Source organism: Erpetoichthys calabaricus, chromosome 13 (genome assembly GCF_900747795.2).
Source record: "Erpetoichthys calabaricus chromosome 13, fErpCal1.3, whole genome shotgun sequence".
In the NCBI taxonomy this organism is placed as follows: Eukaryota; Metazoa; Chordata; class Cladistia; order Polypteriformes; family Polypteridae; genus Erpetoichthys; species Erpetoichthys calabaricus.
Window position 1 is genome coordinate 114,809,843 of NC_041406.2, and position 17,680 is coordinate 114,827,522.

Below are 17,680 nucleotides of genomic sequence, written 5' to 3' on the forward strand. Positions count from 1 at the left end.
AGAGACTCAAAAGCGTTGGAAAGAAAAAAGAAAAAATAATCTAGGTGCAAATTCAGAAAATAAGGCAAGTAATTATCAGCCTGTAACAAGTGGAACTAAAACAAAGCATGTCCAATCGGGCTCAGAATTAAAAGACAGAGTAAAAGGCAAAGTAGAACTTCATAAAGACATTCACAAATGTTGGCGCTATACACATGCAGAGCAGATTATGAAAGAAGTGCAATTCGAAAGACTACAAAAAAAAAAGTATGCGTGATTCAAATGTGGAGAAAGTTAAAGAATATGAAACTAGGAAAATTAGAAAGTATAAAAAAAAGAAAGTAAAGATCGCAGTAGCGCAAACAAAAGAAATTAATACTCGAAAAAGGGAAAATAATCACCACGGACCAGGTGTCATTGAAAAAAAAGCAGGACAAAGCGAAGTCAGAAATAAAAGACAGAGTAGAAAACAAAGTAAAACATCATAAAGAGGTTACAAAACAAAAGAGCCAAACATATGCAGACCAGGTTAAAGATAATTCAGGATAGGTTTCTCCGTTTGGAATTTCAGCACAGACAAAATGATCATCATCATCAGTTAATATTTTTTTTTGCAAAGTAAACAATAAATGCATGTGAGGTAAAACTCATTTTTGAAATTCTCTGACTTAAACTTCAAAGCCTTACAATATTTACATACTTCTGACATATCACCTGTGTCCATATATTCGATCTCTATTTGCCTTTAAGTTATTTCTCCGAGTAATAATTTGTCTTTTTTGGCGCTAATGCGATGTTTACTTTTTTTTTTTGACACTGTCGTTTTTTTCTGCTTTCATATTTTGTATCTTGCTCTGCATGTGTTTTGTGCCTATGTTTTTTTGGGGTCTTTTGAATTCAAGTTTTCATTATCTCTAACCTGACAAAGTAATTAAACACATGTCTCACTGACCTCATTTAAAAGATTCAGCATATTTGGACTTGAAAGATTCCAAATATTGTTTTTACAGAAGTTCTGAAATATAAATGAAACTAATGAAATAGCAACAATTCAAAGAACAAAAAAAATCTTAAAAGTGTGTCCGGAAAACCAAACACGGGGGTTGGCAAGCAAAGCGAGCAGGGGGCAAAGCCCCCTAGTTTTTAATTAAGAAAAAAAATTGAAATATGGATAACCCCAATCATCTCTCATTTTTCTGCTTCAGTTGAATACAATCCAAACAGTCCGTCTTAAACCATCCAGCCACAACAGACAGAATTCTTCATCTTCTCAAGGTAAGAAAAACACTTTATTAAGTATCATTAATTAATTGCTGCTAATTTGTTTCAGAATTCTTCATCTTCTCAAGGTAAGAAAAACACTTTAATAAGTATCATTAATTAATTGCTGCTAATTTGTTTTTTAAATTCGTTAATTTAATGATGCATTGCAAATGATTACCTTTGAATTTTAGGTAAGAGGTTATATTAGGGGAAAAATTAACAACACTATTCCCAAATTAACAACATTTCCCTTGATGAGTAATGGGAGAAAGAGGCTTGCTGTGTCTTTATGGTATACAGTTAGGTCCATAAATATTTGGACAGAGACAACTTTTTTCTAATTTTGGTTCTGTACATTACCACAATGAATTTTAAATGAAACAACTCAGATGCAGTTGAAGTGCAGACTTTCAGCTTTAATTCAGTGGGGTGAACAAAACGATTGCATAAAAATGTGAGGCAACTAAAGCATTTTTTTAACACAATCCCTTCATTTCAGGAGCTCAAAAGTAATTGGACAAATTAAATAACTGGAAATAAAATGTTCATTTCTAATACTTGGTTGAAAACCCTTTGCTGGCAATGACAGCCTGAAGTCTTAAACTCATGGACATCAACAGATGCTGGATTTCCTCCTTTTTAATGCTCTGCCAGGCCTTTACTGCAGCGGCTTTCAGTTGCTGTTTGTTTGTGGGCCTTTCTGTGTGAAGTTTAATCTTCAACAAATGAAATGCATGCTCAATTGGGTTAAGATCAGGTGACTGACTTGGCCATTCAAGAATTTACCACTTCTTTGCTTTAATAAACTCCTGAGTTGCTTTGGCTGTATGTTTTGTGTCATTGTCTATCTGTATCATGAAACGCCGCCCAATCAATTTGACTGCATTTAGCTGGATTTGAGCAGACAGTATGTCTCTGAACACCTCAGAATTCATTCGGCTGCTTCTGTCCTGTGTCACATCATCAATAAACACTAGTGTTCCAGTGCCACTGGCAGCCATGCACGCCCAAGCCATCACACTGCCTCCACCGTGTTTTACAGATGATGTGGTATGCTTTGGATAATGAGCTGTTCCACGCCTCCTCCATACTTTTTTCTTGCCATCATTCTGGTAGAGGCTGATGTTGGTTTCATCTGTCCAAAGAATGTTTTTCCAGAACCGTGCTGGCTTTTTTAGATGTTCTTTAGCAAAGTCCAATCTAGCCTTTCTATTCTTGAGGCTTATAGGTGGCCTGCACCTTGCAGTGCACCCTCTGTATTTGCTTTCATGTTTTCTCTTTATGGTAGACTTGGATATTGATACGCCTACCCCCCGGAGAGTGTTGTTCACTTGGTTGGCTGTTGTGCTTCTGCAATCATCCACAACTGTTGTCTTCAGTGGACGTCCAGGGGCCTCATGTATAAATGGTGCGTACGCACAGAAATCTTGCGTACGAACGTTTCCACGCTCAGATCACAATGTATAAAACCTAAACTTGGCGTAAAGCCACGCACATTTCCACGGTACCTCATACCCTGCCGTACACAATTTCTCTGCTCGGTTTTGCAGACTGGCGGCATCCAGTGTCAAAGCAGTGCTACTCTTCCTGTGTAGTTACCCTTCCTTTCTTAGACTCACATTCCTGACGCGGCTTTATAAATACACTGAAATTAACTGCATATTGTTTATTAGTGTAATGCATCTGATTGTAATTAACCCGTAACAATATACTGTAATGGTTCAGGGAATAGCCATAGTATTCCAAATACCATAACTGCTTTAGCGTTGTTACTCTCACTGCACCTTCTTCTTCTTCTTTCAGCTGCTCCCGTTAGGGGTTGCCACAGCGGATCATCTTTATCCATATTACTCTCACTGCACCACTCGGAGTATTTATATCACTGTATCTGAGTGGGGAATCACAGCAGCAGCTGATCGAAAAGAGAATTATCGGTATACAGTATCAAGCATGCTGCCTCAGCCACAGCAAAACGGTTCAAAGCCTTTCCTGTACGGAACTCGCGGTTCAGAAACAGTTTCATCCCAAGAACTATAAATGCACTCAATCAAGTGCTCCCTGTAGAACTGTTTGTACTTATAAGTACAATTACCCCACAGTAAACTAGCACTACAGTTATATAATTGCACAACCTGTGCCACTTTATAAAGCGCGTATGATGACGATATCATTTTTAACATGAAATGCAGCAAAATATGTTGATTATAGTATACAGATAAAACTTTAACTTCATTTAAATAATCTGTATTGTTGATAATTAAACATGTGAGGACACGGTGCCGCAGCGCTAGCTAGTTCATGGATTGCTCCTGCTTTCCTTGCGCTGTATTCTTGCTGGTGCTGACGCGACACTGGAAGGATAGACGGATAGAATAATTAAACATGTACTATGAAGATATTTCAATGTTCCTTAAACGTTTTGAAAAATCGGCGTTCTAAGCTTACAGATGGTTTAACGTCTATTACAGAGCTGATTGTGTGGCGATTTGGTATTTGGAGAAAGAAAAGTAAGGACAGGAATTGGAGGTTAGTACGTTTGAAAGAGACAGTACTTCTGTAATAAATTATTTCATCGAAGGTCGCGCAGCAAGCCTCTTGCGTGAGATATGAACAATCACTGCGCCACTGTGTTCCCATGTTTAATAACATGCTTTCATTCCGATCATCATGAAAAAGATATCACGTATACATCTCAGTATTTTAATTATTCAGAGAGCTGTAATATCACGAATGTAATGGATTCTGTGTCCTGTCGGAGAAAGAGAAAGAACGGAAGCACGTAGTGATTCACACACAAAGAGCACATAGAAGATCAAACACAGAGCAAAGCATTTAACATGCTACTTTAGTTATGATGGGATTTGAGAAACTAGTAAAATAATCTATTTTAAGATGAAGTTTATGATGTTCTACTTTAATGACAAAATAAACTACGTGATTAAAGTGGAAATTTCGAGATTAAAGTTGACATTTCGTGCTTTTTTCCCACTGTGTGCCTATTTTTTTCTCTGTACCCTAATAAGCTTTCACATGACACTCAGACGGTGGGCTACGAGTCACCTTTTCACGCCGACTTTGATATGTGACAACTTTTTTATTTCAGCACTGTGCGACTTTGTGAACTATGAGCTTTCGAGTTTTTCCGACACTCTACGTCACTCGATCAACTTCCTTTTGTTGATTATACCACTGTAAACCAACAAATAGAACATTTTTCCTTGCCTCCACTTGGTATTCACTGAAATTCTTATATTTTCCCCCGTGCTTTTCCCATTGTCTTTTCACAGAAGGCCGAGTTTAAGGGTTATTTATATTGATTTGCATATTCAAAGAGGTGTAATTCTGGGAGGAGTTGGGGCGGGACAGAAGGCGCATGCACGTGCATTACTTTTCACGCTGATTGGGATTATGGGATTTCAGCTGAAGAATGTGGAAGTTTGCGTACGCACAGATTCCTGCATCTGGATTTTTCTGTGCGTACGCACATTCCCGCTTTTGTGCTTACGCCATGTTATAGTGTGAGTTCTACGCACGGCGTTGTACATGAGGCCCCAGGTCTTTTTGCGTTGCTGAGTTCACCAGTGCTTACTTTCTTTCTCAGGATGTTCTCGGATGGGTTTTTTCTGTTTTCGCAGCTTAAGGATGGCTTCTTTCACCTGCATGGAGATCTCCTTTGACCGCATGTTGTCTGTTCACAGCAAAATCTTCCACATGCAAGCACCACACATCAAATCAACTCCAGACCTTTTATCTGCTTAATTGATAATGACATAACGACGGACTTGCCCACACCTGCCCATGAAATAGCCTTTGAGTCAATTGTCCAATTACTTTTGAGCCCTTGAAATAAAGGGATTGTGTTAAAAAAATGCTTTAGTTGCCTCACATTTTTATGCAATCGTTTTGTTCACCCCACTGAATTAAAGCTGAAAGTCTGCACTTCAACTGCATCTGAGTTGTTTCATTTAAAATTCATTGTGGTAATGTACAGAACCAAAATTAGAAAAAAGTTGTCTCTGTCCAAATATTTATGGATCTAACTGTATGTTGCTCTGTCATGGTCCATGTTAGATTATAAATAGTAGGGACTCCCTGTTTTTGGGTTTTTCCTCCTGTATATATTAATTCACTCATTGAAAGTGTTGTTTAATTAATTTGGAGTGCTTATGCTATTTGTCTTTTGCATGTATTTCATGTTTGGATCTCTGCTTTTGTCTTGGTCTTGTGTAATCAGCCTACCAATTTTTATGATCTTAAATTTTATGTAGTTTATTAGATTTTATAATAACTGTTTAAAGGGAAGCACCACTAACTACTTTGCTGTTATGGTCTGGTGTTGTCAGCATCTCAGCCACATCTCACAGATTCTAGAAAATTTCAGGGCCTGTGAATTGTAGCGAATGTTGTTTTTTTGTAATCACTTTTCCTACAGTTATGATATGATTTCACTGTGCTCTATTATGAGAAATACTAGTAAAACTAAACACAATCCCCATGAAAAAACTAAAACAATTGTTATAATGTTCAAAAAGCTTTTCAAAGCCTCTCAGCTTTTGATGAGTCCATCGTTGGCATAGTGAGGTAGCTCTTCAGATTGGTTGTAGTCACAAAAGGCCAGATCCAAAACAAATGGGGGATGTGGCTTGTTTTTGAATTCATAGTTTTGCAGAGCCACCCATACAGTGTAGAAGACAGCACTTGGATGGGAAAAAAAGGGAGACGGTCAGCAGTTTTTATCACCCTTTCTGCCAGATTTTTAAACATCAAAAAAAAAAAAATATCTGCCTAATACTGACTGGCAATGTGGGCCTTGAAGCATGTAATCAATTTCGCCTCAAAATCACAAATTACAGTAATTGTGCACATTATCTTGCCAGCACTGGCCAGGGCTTTGAATTTCTTTGGTGTTTCAGAATCAACCACACTTGGCATTGTTTTGATTGTTGTTTGGACTCTTGGTCATAGTGATGTATTCAAATTTAATCCCCAGTCATGAAACACTTTTTACACTTTTCACCGGTCTGAATTCATTAGCTTGAGATTCTCATTAGAACATTGGATGTGGTGATGGTTCATTTCAGGTGGTAGCATTATTTGCACCCACTGTGCTCATCTTCAACTGGCCCATAACTAACCCCCACAGCCATCTCACACACTTTTACTCTTCGATTCTCAATTACAATTTGCTCCACTCTGGCAATATTCTCTTATGTCGTCAATGCTGAAGGCCATTCAGACCTTATGTTCTTATATATTATCATATTATCTTCAAAACATGCCCTGTCCCAGATGAATTCTACAGCGGACCTCTTCCATGTGGTATATGAAGGGTAATGACACATGTAGATGAGGTGAGAATACATTTCCAAAGACATATTGTTCTGTAGCATTGAAAATTCAATGATAATTGATTTTGTGATTTCTGAAATTCCTCATAATTTGGTTCTATTACAAGGAATGCATCCTACAAATGAGAAATTGCTAGAAACTTGCATTTCACATATTATAGTGAACAGTAGCAAATCTTTGGCCACTAACAAAATAAATACCCTTGATACTTCTTTTAGGTTCAGGCTTAAAATTTCTATCTCCCATTCTACATGTTAAGTGTAATAAAAAATCATAATTTTTATGTAAAACAATAAGTCTCCCAGACCGCAGTGATAAACTGATCATAAATCACTTTTGCCTCTGGCTTCAGCCCTTCAGTATATTAAACAGAAAGAAGTGAAAGATTTCATGAGCTTATTACTTTGCTGCATTTCCACTCTGCTTCAACTAAATTATTTCTCACAAAGACATCCAAAATTTGGCCCTTTTAGCTGTTGCCATTTTTATTATTGTTTGCTCAGTTGGTCGAATTTTTCTGCCAAGTTCTGTTTAATGCAGCCGTCCATCACCTACCCAGCCCCTAAGAGATATTGATTCCAGAGCTCAATCCAAAAGCAATCTCTTCTGCTTTTATAGCCCCCTTCCCAATACACACACTCTGACTTGTTCAATGTCTACTTTCTTTTTCTTTCTTTTTTTTTTTTAAAGAGTAGATGGAGGCTGGGGAGGTACAGAATCAATTGCCCGTGAGCCTGGAAAAATTCCCTTAACAGCCGTAAACTATAGAAATGGATCTGAAAGCATTTTATAGATAACAAAAATGTAGTCCTGGTGCAGTCTCCGGGGAGAGATGTGTGCCTCTCTGAGGAATTATCATTTAGATGCCAACAGAGAAAGTGAGCAAATAAACGAGAGGAGCATACTGTATGTATTACCCACTAGAAAAAAACATAAATAATGTCAGCCCATAAGAATGGAACATGAAGCAATAACATGAATTATACAAATATAGAAAATATGGAGATACATTGTAGATGAATCTTGTAAATTTATACATAAAACACACATTAGTTTGCATTATATTAATATAATGGTGAAAACATTGTGAACAACTACCTAGCAGAACAGAATTTATACTATAATAAAGACTTGTTCACTTTATGGCCTGGTGATCAACTGCCACACTGGGTTTGCACCCAGTGTAACTGAGGTAGGCTTTGGCCCCTATGACTCTAAATTGTATTAAGAGGGTTTGAATATACATTAATGAATGAGTTTTAATTTAGTTTGGATTATTTCTGCTTAAGAATACATCAGGGTACTGACCTACCCTCAATAGCTGTTCATTCTTCCTGTGATGGCAGCAGAAGGACTCAAACTCAGTCCCTTCAGACTACACAGCAGCCTTCCCTCCTGATGTACCAAAGGAGTTCTCCTTCAACTCAACAGCCAATCAGCTTTCTGTCTGTGAGCATGCATCTTGCACAACAACAGGCTCCACCCCTCTCAGCCTTGTTCTTCTCACTTCTCCTGTTATATCCACCCCATCTTCTGAGCGAATCCAGGTCATGGCACCATTTGTATCCACTCAGGAATTCACTCAGGATGACATCTCCCTCTCAGCTGTTCATTCTCCTTGACAGGACTCAAACTCAGGGCCTTTAGATTTTAGAGCAGTCCTTAAGGAATTCTTCTTTAGCGTAGCTGACAAAAAAGGCTGTTCTATAATACAAAATCCCCAAGTCTGAACCCCTTTCTTGCTGTCTGAGTGAGAAAATGCAACTAAAAGGGGGCCATCCCATTAAGAAAATGTTTGAGCAGAGACAAGAAAAAGATCTGAATGTTCTGCAGAGCAGATGGAATGATCGTGTGTCAAAAACCAAACTGAGTTATTTACTGAGAAGACTAACCAATCTTTAGCCAAATCACGAAACATAACCCTAAATTGCAGGTGAAGTTCACACCTAAATATGTAAATCCAGAAAGTACTCGAGAAGCAAAAAGCACATATAAAGGACATGTCACATTAAACAACTTTTACAGCAATTTTCAGTTGTAGCCTTCATTTACATACTATTAATAAGTCAGAGGCACGCACTCCAGTGAACTAAGTTACATAATGTGAGGTGCCCATCAACTCACTCCAACAAATCCACAACTCCCCTCCTTTAGTCATAGAGGCGGGCTCTGTGTGCGTGAGAGCTGGCAACCAATGAATGCTCATTTGGAAATACAATGTATATAAGGCAGTGATGTGGAAGGAGGAGCACAGGTGCTTTGAACCTCATAAACAGAAGAAAAGCTTGTCTGTCTGATGTCTCATATTTTATGTACCACAACAGAATGGGAAAAAGAAAAAAGGGCGGAACTTCCTGTACCTCTTAACCTTTCATACAGCTCTGGCTCCATCAGACAACACTCTACTATCTGTCAGAAACAGGGGTAATTATGACTGCACTGAAATTCAATGGGCACTCCCGTAACATGACAGGCTCAGTGATTTTCAGTCATTTAAATCAATGTAGTCCACTGACAAGGTCAGCAATTTCAATCGTCAAGTCTGACATTCCCTGTAACTAAAACATATGTAATGTGACATCAACTTACGTTTCAGAGTTGTTATCTAAATCTAATTACATATCAACACTTAGCAACCATGGCAGAAAACGTTGAAAAAAATAAGTTAAAACCACTAGAAAATTACTTCAGTTCAAGAAATAAACATTAAAATTGAAAGTGGCAACACCCAAAAGCCATAATAATTGAAACCTGGAAAGGAAAATAAAAATTATAAATGAAACAAGATCATAACACTGACATTTTGATTTACAGTAATCCCTCGCTACTTCGCGGTTCACTTTTCGCGGATTCACGACTTCGCGGATTTTATATGTAAGCATATCTAAATTCATAACGCGGATTTTTCGCTGCTTCGCGGGTTTCTGCAGACAATGGGTCTTTTTACTTGCTTCCTCAGTTGGTTTGCCCAGTTGATTTCATACAAGAGATGCTATTGGAAGATGGCTGAGAAGCTACCCAATCAGAGCACGCAGTTAAGTTCCTGTGTGCTGCTGATTGGCTCAGCGACGGAGTGTTGCATTAACCAGGAAGTCTCATCTCACTCATTCATCATTAACGTGCTAATGATTCAGGGGCTGTGTCCAAGCACCAACAGAAGATGCAAATGATTGCAGAAAAGGTAAAAGTTTTGGATATGTTGAAGGAAGGGAACAGCTACACCGCTGCAGGACATCGATTCTTTTTATTTAAAAAGGAGGAAAAGCATATAAGATCTACGGCCGCAGTGTCCTTTAACCAGGGTGCAAAACGAGTTGCAAGTGGACGTGATAAGGCAGTAGTCTGGATGGAATCTGCTTTAGGAATCTTTGCAACAAGGTCGACGACGTCATGACCGCCTACAAGCTGCTACGTGTACTTCGCTATACAGTAAGTGAAAACTTATCTACCGATTTCATATTGCTTAGCAGTTGTCCCTGTTATTAATAGAGTAAAGGGTGGGTTGTAAACAATACAGGGAGGGTTTAAAAAGTCCAAATACACGTTAAATAATTAAATAAATATAGTGTCCCTACTTCACGGAAATTCAGTTATCGCGGTCGGCCTTGGAACCTATCTCCCGCGATAAGTGAGGAATTACTGTACATAGATAATTCTGAAAGCCAGTGTAAGATGGCAGGGATCCATATGGAGATAGAACTGGGTGCAAAAGACCTAGAAAAGAGGAGATGGGGACGGGTCACATGTTATCTTTATCCCATTTAAGGCTTATTCTGCTTTATATGCAGAAAAGTACACACTCTATAAGTATTTAAGTGTGCTGGGCACAATATATAGAAGACATAACTTTTGAGTGCATAACAACTTAAAGCCACCCAAAATGTTCTAGATCGAGTATGGTGGTCTGAGACTAAAAGATTTCAGGGTGAACTTTAACTGGCAGCTTAATACCTCAACTCAGTGAGTCTGTAGTTGAGTGGTATATTGGCACAAAAAACTTAACACGATAAAGATGTGGAGTGATAGAAAAGGAGCAAAGAGACGGGTGAGAAAGATGCATTTTGGAGATGGTTCCATGAACAAACGAGTTTTCCAGCTAATGGGGAGATCTCTCCCTGTTGGACGTTTCTTTTTTTTTGTATTTTTGCTACTGCCTATAATTATGTCCATTATGCATTTGATTGAAAAAAGAGGCATTGGTTTTTTTTTGCATTTTTAAACTCTTCTTGCCAAAGCAGGTGATAGTATCCTCTGGAATTCAATTATTTTCACAAGCTCAAACTTAAATTTTCTGATCATGTACTAGCTTTAAAACTCTCACCTCAATCTGAATGAGCGCCTCCTCCCGTTGTCTCAACACTTCCATGTCTTCTTCTGTGATCTCTGAAAGAAAGGCTTGATCTTCTTGTCTGCCTTGCAGTTCACCGTCAGTGAAGATCCTGTCATCTTCAGAAGGGTCTGTCAGGGGGGTCCTGGGGCTCTGTAAGGGAAAGAAGTTAATTTCAGCAGGTTTAAAGCAACTGCCAGAAGTCACAGCAGCACCTACACTACACCTACACTCACAAACCAGATAGACCTTAACCCATCCTGCTATTGGAGCTAAGCAAAGCACTGCTGGACAGTTGCATTCACAGTACAGCCTGACCACATGGCCACATGAGCTATCCCTGTCTTTACTGGATTGACATTTGTATATTTACTGGTCACATCAATCAATCTTAAGAGAAACATCCAGCAACATAAAGGAGTATGTATTTGACAGTATTATTTTCTGAAAGTGTTTTGTCATAAAGCAGCCAAAGAAAGGTGATAGTAACGCTGCTTCTTCGGTTTCCGTTAATTTATTAACGGAGCCAGACACATTTTTGATTCTGGTATATTAACCATGCTGTCATTAAGCAGTACTTGTTTCTTTTCTGAAACAGCTTGCTGTTGTGATCCTATCAAACGGCCTATAAATGACATGTAAGAGATAATTACATTATATTTGCCTTTTGCTGGATTTATGCAATTAGGCAACACATTGGCTGAGAGGTTCCTAAGCACTAAAGACACACGAGTTGGAGATGGTTGAGATTAGGGTTAACACAAATAGCTTAGAAACAAGGATAAACCTCAGCATTCAATACAGGTGTCATCCACCTGCAGTCACAGTAATGAACCGTTGGTCTTCTTCATTGACAAGTGCACTGAATGTCAAATGCTGGAACATTTCAGTTCCTATATGTAGCAAGACTGGCTATGTTTTGTTTGGGTTGCCATTTTTAGGAAATCCTTGTTTGCCTTATTTCTGCTTCTTTTTGTTCCCCTGCCTTGTCTGGATAGTGCAGTGATAGTACTTTTGCATTGCAGTAAGGAGACCAGGGTTTGCATCCTTGGTCCTCCTTTTGTGAGGTTTGCATGTTCCTCCCACTGTCCAAAGACATGCAGGTTAGGCTAACTGGCAGTGCAAAATCAGCCCTAGTGTGTGTTTGGTGTGTGGGTGTGTAGACTGTATGAGAAAAACACCACACGTTATACTGTTCGACATGTCTTGACGTCTAGTTATGCCAGATGTCAAGCATTTAGGAGTTCAGCCTCTTTTAGACTTTAGACCAGAAAAGACCACATTTTTAGGCCATTTCTAGACCATATTATGTGCAGAAAATTACACCCTTATGATAAAGAGTTAACCAATAGGTGTCTTCCATAAAAATGATCAGAAGAACTTGAGGTTGTGCATGACACATCACCTGACCACATGGGTTCACCCCCTAACAGAATACCAAGGATCAAATTTGCTCCCTTTCACAAAACGATTGATAATATGGGCATGTGGAGTGATGTTTTATGCTATTTCAAGGTTGCCAATCACCACTATGATAATACGGTGGTCCTAGCCCTCTAAGAGCCACTCCCAGAAGGTTAAAAAATGACAAATTTCATGTACAGTATAAGCATGTGGAGTATCATTTCAGACTGTTCTCAGGTGAGTGATTACAAATATGATGTTATTTATTTGATCTTTACTAGGGATCTAGACTTCCTTGGACCCCTCTCAGAGGGATAGATTTCTATTACAACCGATAATATTTAGACTTTATACATTTAAATTAAAGCACAAATTTTAATATTTCAAATGACATTGGATCAGATTAGATTAGATATATTTTATTTGTCCCCAAGGAGAAATTAAAACTATATAAACAATATTTGATGCAACTATTCTTGTTTCTTATGTACAGTACTTTTGCATCATGAAGTAAATCATGGCATTTCTCATGAACATTCCAAATTAGGGTGGTTTATGCTAAATTTAATTTTTGTTTCTATTATACTGACTCTATGTAATCCTGTCTTTGATGTACTGTAGACTGAGCAGTAGTCATGTAGTGGTGACTGTCTCTCTGGTGCTCATTCTTTCTGTGTGTTAAAGAACTTGTTGAAGTACCCAGTGATCCCACTGGACTTTTATTTTATTTATTTAGCCATGTACTGATAACTAAATAAAGTTTTATTGGTATTCTCGCCCAAGTTAAATTCATCAAATAAAGTCTTACTGAAATTAAACATTTTAAGAAGCAGCGTACTTAGTCATTCAATTTTGTATCACAACCTTGCAAATACAAATTTTACAAAGACCACAGATTAAAAAATGAAATGAAACAGTTGCAAATATAATTGAATAATTAATCAATCAATCTGTACTTTAGTGCCTTTCATAATGAGCAAAATTAAAAGGAGAGTGATAGCACAAATAAGAATACACTACAACTAAAAAGGACATTTTCAAATATAATTGCAACACATTTAAAGCAAAATAGTACAAAATTCTAGTATTATTATTCAAGTAGATATTCATTTCCAAATTTTTCTGTTCTAATTCAGGGAGACAGATAGCTAGAGCATATCTTGTCAGTATTGGATGCAGAAATGGAATCAACCCAGTTGTGGCTCAGAGACTAAGGATCTGCGCTGGTATCCAGAAGGTTGCCGATTCAAATCCCTGGTACTGCCAAAAGAGATCCTACACTGCTGGGCCCTTGAGTGAGGCCCTTAACCTGCAGTTGCTCCAGGGGTGCTGTACAATGACTGACCCTGTGCTCTGACCCTAAGGGGTATGTGAAAACTAACACATTCCTAATACAAGAATAATTGTATAAAGTGAAATGAAGGACAAAAAAAAGGATTTGTGCCAGTCCTTGTCAGGGCACACTTATTAACACCCCCACGCTCATTCCAAGTTAGTCTGATCCAACCTGCAGCTATTTGGTAATGGTGAGACAGAGGACAAGCATATAGAGAATCTGATCAAAAGAGAGAACTATACATTCAGTGAGAGGGCATGTCTTCTAGGGGACAGTAGATACGATCATGCATGATGTACCTAAGCAATAAAGAGAGACAAGTCATCCTCCCAAAACATTAGCGAGATGGCAGTTTTGAAGATGTAAGGGTGGCTGACCCCCTACTAAAAGATATAGGGAGTAACATTTTAGAGGGTTGACAAGAGGTTACAATAGCTAGTTTCTGAGAAATGGTGTTTTGTCTTGGAATCACAGCACAATCCATCCCAGTTTGGATATTTACACTGTGGAAACTACCAGAAAAATAAATTGTATTATGGGTGCATGGGTGGGGAAATTGGGACCAGGTTGCCTATTTAATGGTGAGGCCAAGGAGGACTGGCAGGGAACCAGTGCAATCCCACCCAGCTGCTACGGGGCAGCACACACTTTCTGATGGGTGTATTTAATGTCATGAGATTTCAGTTGTGCCTGGAGTCAAATAAAAGTTGTTGTTTGAGGACATTTATTCACCTTCAGCCATTCAGCTTTAAAGTTAGACTGTGACATTACACAGAAGGGAATGTAGGCATAAAACACTCAATATTACAGATATTAATATATATTTCTCTCTACTGTATATATAAAATCTCACGTCTGTCTGTCTGTATGTCTGTCCGGTTTTTCACAAGAAAACTACTTAACAGATTTAGATCGGTTTTTTTTTTCTATAATTTGCTTGAACATTCTGTTTGATTTTGCAACTTCTCTAATTGCGCTAAGAATCATAGTTTGCTTACAGGAGCGATATATTCACACTAATCCGAAACAGGGGCTGAGTGCTGAGGGGAGGAGGAAGCATGACGTCAGGAGTCTCCTCACTGTCCTGTTTCACTTCTATGCGGGCGAAGCCGTGGGGGACGGCTAGTATATACATATACTTACTTTAGGGATTTAAATGATGAAAGATATTTTCATTAAAAAACAAAAGTAAAATATTTCTTCACAAATAAAAATGGAAAAGGGGCTCCATTGATGGCATAGTGGGTATAGTGCTGTTGTCTGACAGATTTACAGAGGTTTTTTGTTTCTGTCTATATATTTATGTATTAATTTATTTAAAGAGCTTCATAAAAAGCCCAGCTTCACCCTGTGGACAAATAAAGGTCAGTCTATCTATCTATCTATCTATCTATCTATCTATCTATCTATCTATCTATCTATCTATCTATCTATCTATCTATCTATCTATCTATCTATCTATCTATCTATCTATCTATCTATCTATCTATCTTGGTGTAATATAAATATCTTTTACATTAATACTTTTCTATATTCTATACTTTTATAACACAAGGATTCTATGTTTGTGTTTCATTTTTCATTTTGACTTATTTTTGCAAAGTTCCAAATTTTTATAGATGGCGACAGTCTAAACACTTGCTATCCTGCAGTGCATGATTCTGTGTCTCTTAAGTATTAGAATAGTTAGCTTATTGTCCAAGTAGGCCCTAGTGCTAGGTTTTCTGGTTCTTTTGATAGTTAGACTTCTTCCTCTGCCTATGTATTACCCTTTGGTTTCTAGTTACCTGCTATGGAAAAAGGTGACATGTAGAGCCCCAAAAATAGCTAGGGTGCCAGCCAGGCCTCACTATTTAATTGCATGACAACACAAATACTAACTGAAAATTAAGAGATTAATAGGTACATGACGGTGTTGGAAGATAAAACAAGTGATTAAGCAGCATTTCTTTCAGGCTGGGTCTAACAGGGACTCCGTCCTGCTGAGAGTTTGGGTTACAAGTGAGACACCTCCTTCTGGAGACAGACATTTTTATATGCCTTGGCCCAGAATGGGTGGGACTTTTGAGAATGATGAGATGTGGTCAGTCGGTCTTCTCTGAGCTGAAGAGGGAAGAGACAAGAGAATTAGCAACATTCCCCCCTTTTGCCTCAGGGTGGTATTGCATACCTGATCAGAGCCGGCAAGGTAGTCTTCAGACGTGCATGTGTAACACTACTTATTTCTGATCTTTACAGTTTTTACTCCTGGCTTCCCCTGGCCAGGTCTTCTGCCCATATAATCTCATCTCCTGGGGCCTCATGTATAAACAGTGTGTATGCACAAAAATGTTGCATACACCCATTTCCATGCACACTTCGAGATATATAAAAAGTAAACTTTGCTTTAAGCCACACACATTTTCACGGCAGACTCACACCATGCATATGCACATTTCTGCAAACTGGCTGCACCCAGCATCAAGTCAGTGCCATAGTTTCTTTGTCGTTTCCATTATTTCTCATATTTGCATCCATAACGTGGGATTTATCAGATACACTGAAATTAATTACATTTCATTTACAAGTTTAATTCAGTTGATTAGAATCATTTTGTAACAATATAATGGTGCATAGAATGAACAAACTATTCCAAATACCATAGCTGCTTTAGCGTTGTTAGAAGACATCGCAAATGGAAGAATTAGAAGAGAGCATGTATTGATAGAAGATGATGACTGGCTTCTAAGTCAATTTCGATTTCCAAGAGCTATCCTCTTGGAACTGTGTGCTGAACTGCCGCTGGCTTTACAAAGGCAGACTTTATGGAATTGTGCTCTACCTGCTCCTCTGCAAGGTCTTCCCACTCTCATGTTTTTAGCCACAGGAGCTTTTCAATATGAAGTTTCTGACCGATCGGATATTTCACAATCATCATCAGAGTCACACTATGCCAGCTGTATAGGATGGTATTATCTGCTTGTCATCCAGATATATTAGATTTCCTTACACTGTGGTTGAACTGGGAAATACAAAAGTGCAATTCGCAAGCAATGTCCGGTTTTCTAAATGTAATCGGAGTGGTCAACTGCACACACGTTGCTATTGCAACGGCGCTGGACAAGTTATATCAGCAAGGGGTGAATCACCAAAAGAATGAGCTGGCATTAAATCATCTATAGCAGGAGTGCTTATAAAAACAGCAACTCTGCACACTCACATGCACTTTTTCCAACTAGTGTGGCAAGAGGCAAGCTATCCTTTTAAGCATAGCAATTCTCCTTAAAGGGCCATGTAAAGAGCAGAGAATCAATCCATTGTAGCGCTTGACGCTGACGTTACACTATAAAGGTACCTTCAGAGAATAAATTTGCTTAATGTAAATAGAAAGCATTTCTACTGCATTAAAGTGCTGCTCTATAGTGCACTGAATGTGTGTCGCATTGTGCAAGCATATAACGTGCTGCATAATGTGGCAAACAATCGTGGCTTGCCCTTACCTGAAGAGATGTGATATGATGATCCTGACCCACCAAATGATCAGCCACATTGGATAGTTTTACAACTTCATTTGAATGTAACTAGATGAATGTAAAAACAGGTCATCAGATGCTGCATTTATTTTTTAACCAATTCTTTGAATTTGTGGTCAGTATCACATAGTACAGCCCTTATATTCCTTAGTTCATTGGCTACATCTCTTATAACATCCACTATTGCATTTTGTGACTCCAGAACAGCATCTGTCAGCACAAAGCCAGATTGTTTCCCAGCAGTTTCCGAGGCAGAGGTGTGTGTGCAACCAGAGCCCAAAGACGTACTCGGCACAGTGGCACCATTCCTGTCTGAGGAAAGCATGGGGGTCAATGTTTGTAATTTTGTCTGAAACAGAATAAACAGACAGTGGGCTGTGACTTTGATATCTGACCACTTCTTTTTTATTATGGGCACTGTGCGACTTACAGAAGTTTTGAACTTTTGAATGCCTCTGCCATGCTGTATCACTCAATCAGCTTCCTTTTGTTGCTTATACCACTGCTTAC

The 17,680-nt window shown here is 38.4% G+C and overlaps 1 protein-coding gene across 1 annotated transcript in view; it reads right to left on the minus strand.

Annotated features, from left to right (window-relative positions):
- tsnare1 (T-SNARE Domain Containing 1) overlaps positions 1-17,680 on the minus strand; it is a 919,576-nt gene that overhangs the window by 352,877 nt on the left and 549,019 nt on the right. The window contains exon 8 of the mRNA XM_028817483.2: positions 10,913-11,071. Within this exon, the coding sequence (XP_028673316.2) occupies positions 10,913-11,071 (159 nt within the window). The remainder of the gene's footprint in view (positions 1-10,912; positions 11,072-17,680) is intronic.